At 56.5% G+C, this 5,436-nt stretch overlaps 1 protein-coding gene across 1 annotated transcript in view; it reads left to right on the top strand.

The window, feature by feature from the left end:
* The window catches only part of ARHGEF37 (Rho guanine nucleotide exchange factor (GEF) 37), a 9,726-nt gene extending 5,314 nt beyond the window's left edge, over nucleotides 1-4,412 (top strand). Inside the window, exons 7-12 of the mRNA XM_010001964.1 lie at nucleotides 1-101; nucleotides 1,301-1,630; nucleotides 2,574-2,702; nucleotides 3,057-3,252; nucleotides 3,661-3,833; nucleotides 4,203-4,412. The exon at nucleotides 1-101 is cut by the window's left edge and continues 8 nt beyond it. Of these exons, the coding sequence (XP_010000266.1) occupies nucleotides 1-101; nucleotides 1,301-1,630; nucleotides 2,574-2,702; nucleotides 3,057-3,252; nucleotides 3,661-3,833; nucleotides 4,203-4,412 (1,139 nt within the window). The remainder of the gene's footprint in view (nucleotides 102-1,300; nucleotides 1,631-2,573; nucleotides 2,703-3,056; nucleotides 3,253-3,660; nucleotides 3,834-4,202) is intronic.
* Nucleotides 4,413-5,436: the final 1,024 nt, after the last annotated feature.

Genomic DNA, 5,436 nt, shown 5'->3' with positions numbered 1-5,436 from the left:
TTCCCACCCCACACACGTGTGAGCTGCAGATCGACGAGGGCCCTGCCCGGCAGTACCGCTGCTTCGCCGAGCGCCTCCACTGCGCTGTTTTCCCAGAGTTTGTGAGTGTTCCTTCCCTGTACACCTCCTCCAGGGTCACAGCTAAGCATGGCTCTCACACCTTATGCCAGGGCATAGCAGGCTACTTTCCCAGGGCAGGGTAGACAAGAGCTGAGGGTGACCCCAGAGCGGGAAGGTTCCTTACCAGCAGGCACAGTCCCCTGGGACTTGAACTTGAAGGAGTTAGCAGGTCCATCAGCCATCCCAGACTCATGAAGCTCCAGGGTCTATCCAAGAAAAGAGGAGACGTGGCCAGTGACTTGGCTACGAAACAGCTCTAAGGTCCATCCAGGACTGGAGATAAGCTACAATGTCTATCTGAGGGGCTCTAAGCAGGAGCTGAACTACCCAAAGCAGAGCTCCAAGGTTCAAGCCAGGAAACAGATGCAGAAACCAACTTACAGCAGCATGCAAGTAGCAGCTGAAGGCCCTTAAGTGGGCTGTGGGTAGGGGTGTGGTTGAAGGCCCCAGGTGAGGCTGTTCTGGGCCATTAAAGTCTATTTGTGCCTTCAGGGCTCTGACATGTTAATGGCCAGCTGTGCAGGCAGAGCTGCAGTGGAGCACAGGATGGTGGGAAACCAGGAGTACTGTTTATTTGACTCACCAAACCTCAGTCCAACCTGCCCACACCCTATGGGCATTGGTTCTCACCTTTAGGAGCCCAGGAGCCCTCCATCTGTGTCCTTCCACTACCCCTGCTTGGTACTGCAGGGCTCCCTCGTGGGTGCTGCCTGCCACCATGAAGGCAGTCAGGGAGGTTTTCCGAGCAGTGAAGTGTGGCAGGAAGCCCAAACCCCACACCTGGGAATGCCAGTACGGGGAGGGAGGGTAGCTATGTGGGATAACTATGCAGGCTCTGGGCTGAGGCTCTCCATTAAACCAGGACACTCTGACCTGCCTGAGGCAGTCACTGCAGCACTCCCCCCAGCCCATGGGACCTTGTGTGTGAGGGTCCTACCTGATCATCTGCATGGAGCATGGGATTTGAATCATGGCATGCATGACTGCTGTCTACCAGAGTTTTGCTTTGGTTGGCATCCTCTGTGCCTTCAGGGAAGAAGATGCCTCAGATGCTACTCACTCCACACAAGCCCTTCAGCAGGTCCATGAGCATTTTCTCCTGTGTAAGACAGTGCCCCATGCAGACATCTGGGCCTGTCAGGGGGGCTCACATGGAGGTTTGGGTTCTCTCACCCTGCAGAAGAAACGGCTGGACAGGCTGCTCTGCCAACCCCTCTGCAGCCTCTCAGACATGCTGGTGGGTCCACAGCAGCTGGTCAAGAAGCGCCTGGACAAGCTGCTGGACTATGAGGAGATCCAGGACCGCAAGAGTGAGATGGGCAGCGTGACATACGATGAGGAGGCAGCCATGAACACCTACCTTGCCATCAATGCCTTGCTTGTGGCCGAGCTACCTCTGTTCAACCAGGTGGCTCTGCAGCTCCTGGGGCAGATCCTGTGCTCCCTCAGTGCCCTGCAACGGGACCTGGCTGCCCAGGTCCTGCACCAGGCAGAAAAGGAGCTAGAACAGGTGAGAGTGACCCCTTAGTGTGTGTGCCCAAACTGGTTCATGTGCTGGGCCAGACCTGCCTTCCTCAGGCTTGGGACATCGCTCGGACATCTGGGCACTGAAAGTTTGCTGTAGCCAAGCCTGCCCTTGCAGACACACAGCTCCCTGTCTGGCATTTGTAAGTGATCTCTCCTCCCCTTTGGCTGGGGAAAGCCACATTTTGTCTTCTTCACTGCCAGGAACTGTCCTGCTCTCTCTTTGAGGGCATCACTGTTAATTTATTGATATAGTGCCTGAGAGATCAATATTAACTCCAAGTTCCTGAGAGCTCTGTGCCAGGAAGGCAAGGAGGAAGAAGACAGTTCCTGGCCCGAGGAACAAGCATCCCTTGAATCCCTGTCCCCTGGGAGATGCCTCCCAGAACTCCTCACTGCACAGACATTTGCTGAGCCTGACGTTTGCAGACATGGTAGGTCAGGCCAGTCCACAGCCCTGGGGTAGAGCATGTCCCTGGCCTGACCTGTGGCCAAGATGAGAACAAGATGCAGCCATGGGGGGGTTCCTCTCAGGCACTGCTCGTAGGTACCTAGTCATGAGGGTGGATTCCTCCTGCTCAGTCTGGGATGTTTATGCTGCTGATACCTACCCCAGAGCTATATCCACCTGTCTCCCTGTACAGTGAGGTGGGACAGGCTCTGTGCTTGGGTCAGGGTAGCAGGACCCAAAGACTGTTGCAGTGGGCTGGCTGGAGCCCAAGAGCCCCATGTGTGATGGCCCTGCCCAGGGAAGATGGCTCAAAACCAGAGAGGAGCTGCTTCGATCCTAGATACAAGGTCCATCTTCAGTGGCAACATTTCTTTTCTTGCTTTGGCAGCCCTAGTCTTCCTGCTCCTCCCCTTTTGGCCCTACCCACAGCTTTTCCCCTCCTTAAAGCCTTCTCTGATCCTGGGATCCATCTTCACAGATGCCCCACGGCCACATGCCTCTGCCCAGTTTCTGGAAGATGGTGGAAGACACCTTGCAGCAGTCTGGCACTCAGCTCCGTGCCTTCTGCCAGGCGTTTGAGACAGTCACGCCAAGCCCTGCAACACAGGTAGGAGCTGGGAAGGGGTTGTCTCAGGACAGCAAGATTAAGAGGCAGGACTGTGTCTTCCTGGTGCAGAACATCTCCTTGGGGGGTTGGCTTAGAAAGAGGCATGGGGAATTGCCACAGTATTTCCACCAAGCCCTGACAGCAGCAGTCTGGGGAAAAAAAGCCTGTCTGAAACAGTCTCAGCTCTTCTGGTTCTGGACACTCATCTCCAAACCATGTGATAGAGAAGATAATTAGTCTGAAGGAGTTTCTCTAACCTCTCCCTGGAGTGTGATCCTTCAGAAAGGAGAGTACATGGAGGGCCTCAATCTCCTGTGTGTCTCAAGTCCTCCTGTGTCTCTTGTTCCCCACCAGCCTCTGAACCCTGCTGAGGAGCGAAAGGTCCTTTCCCTTGTGAGCAAGCATGGCCCAGACAAGCTTTATCAAGTGACAAGCAACATCAGTGGCAGCAAAGACTTGGACCTGACCTTGCAAAGGGGACAAATTGTAGCTCTGCTGCAAAGTGTGGACACAAAGGGCAACACGAACAGATGGCTGGTGGATGCTGGAGGTACTGTGAGCACTATGGGGAGCCTCTTCCCACCTCAGCACCAGGGTCAGAAACCAAACCCGAACCACTTCCTCATCTTGGATTGTCTCCTGAGTCCTCCCCTCCAGGGTTTGCTCAGCACAAACCCACCCACTGCTTTGCCACTAGCTGTGAAGTTCAGGTTTCCCTGTTCATTCCCCAAGGGAGCACTTGTGAATTGTCATGGCTAGGAAAGGAGATCCCAGTCCACACAGAAATGTCTCAAAACCCCTTTTTGGGGAGTTTTGCTGCTGGATGTCCCCTAGCAATGGACCAGTTTGAAGAGGGCTGCTGTGCCATGCCAGGCAACAGCCAAGTTGTCATTCCTCTCTCCTCCAACATGTGGCAGGCTGTGGGGCCCCATGACCTGTGTGTGTGCATGTCCTCCAGGTCCCCGAGGGTTTGTGCCTGCTGGAAAACTCCAGCCCTATTGCCTGGTACAAAGCCAGCAGCCCGGGATGCAGATGCCAACCCTGGAGACCAGCACAGAGAGAAGGAGACATTCATATGCACTTCCTGAAGCTCCCAGGCCCCAGGTGGCCACCGTCACCCCAGCTTTCCAGGTGAGAGTGGGGGACACCCCCCAGGACCATTCCAGGCAACCCCACCAGGGTCCTTGCGTGTGCAACGTGTGGGTGGGGAGGTGGACCTGCTTTTCCAGCACAGGTGTGGTCATATATCTGCAGCCATGTGCCTAGCAGGGGGCTGTCACCCCTGGCCAAGTGCCCCACAAAGCTGGTGTCTGCCTTGCTGGGACCTGGGGTAGATGGAGGAAGAGAACTGTGGTTGGTCGGTTCCCCAGCATCCCTCCATTGATGGTGCTGCTGCGTTGCCCTTTCAGACATGGTCACCTGCCCTGCCATGTTTGTCCTTTCCCTCTTTGACTCTCAGTCCAGCAAGGGCTTCCTCCCTCCTTCCCCTGCCTTCTGCAGGTGGTTGCCGGCTTCTCCTTCGCAGCCAGGAGTCCCCAGGAGCTGAGCCTCCAGGCCGGGCAGCCCGTGGTGGTGCTGGAGCCGCACGACAAGAAGGGGAGCAAGGAGTGGAGCCTGGTGGAGGTGAACAGCCAGAGGGGCTACGTGCCCTCCAGCTACCTGGTGACCATCCCAGTGCAGGAGCCCTTGGGCTGGAGCTTGCCCGTGTGAGCAGGGCCAGCCCGTGCCCCAGGGCAAAGGCTTCGTCGGATGAGAACCGTCTGCTTGACACCAGAGGGCTCGTGGTGGGAGATGCTGGAAGAGGGTGGCCCTGGGCTGGGAAGGAGGTGGGAAGCAGAATATGTCCTGAGGGACGTTGGTGCAAGGGATGGCGATTGGGAGGCAATTTATGATGGGCAGGTGTGAGAGTGTCATGTCCCATAGATGTTTGCACAAAGGAGAGCGGTGTGTGGGAGTAAGGGCAGGTGGATGTGGTTTTCCAGGGATTTGCTGATATTCATATTGGTGACAAAACTGTCCCTAGGGCTAATGAGACAGCCTTGTCCCCAGTGAGATCAGGACCAAGCTGCAAAAGGGTGCAGCATTGCAAAAGGGGTCATATGGGACTCTTGGAAAGGGGCTGTTGGGGCAGTGCTGGTGTGAGCACAGACTGAGGTGGAGCAGCCCTGGAGACACGGCCCCTCACTGGGCACCATGTCTGCCTGGATGCCCACCCCAGTGTGCCGTTGTGGTCCCTTTGGCAGCATAGCCTTCATGTCCTGCTAAAGGGCATGGCAAGACCAGCACATGCCCAGCTACACCATCAACACAGGAGGGTGCCAGGCTGTTCCCAGCCCTCCTGGCCATGAAGCACTTCTCCTGGCCTCAGTTTTCCCCTGTGCAGTGAGACTGATGCTAATGACCCCACTGAGAGGCTCTGGTGATGAGAAGCACCTTGTGAGCTACTGCTGCTATTTTGTGTGACTGATGCACTGGCATTAAAACCCATTGTGCTGTCTCTCTGCCCCAGCCGTGCTGAGGGGCTGTGCGGTGCCCGTGGCACCTCCCAGCATGCCTTGGCAGGGCACTGGGAGCACTGGTTTGGCGGCCAGTTGCAGGGGGGCTTCACTGCTGCAATGGAGCCTGCGTGTCCTTGGCCGGTGTGGGGACAGCCAAGCAGCAGGGCTGGCAGAGCCAGTGTGAGCACACTTGTGCCAGGGCAGCAGCTAAAGGCACCACTTCTTTCCCAGCTGGT

This window comes from Chaetura pelagica, unplaced genomic scaffold (assembly GCF_000747805.2).
Source record: "Chaetura pelagica isolate M959 unplaced genomic scaffold, ChaPel_1.0 scaffold356, whole genome shotgun sequence".
NCBI classification, from domain to species: Eukaryota; Metazoa; Chordata; class Aves; order Apodiformes; family Apodidae; genus Chaetura; species Chaetura pelagica.
Note: the sequence above shows the minus strand (reverse complement) of the source record. Positions and strands in the feature narration are given on the sequence as shown.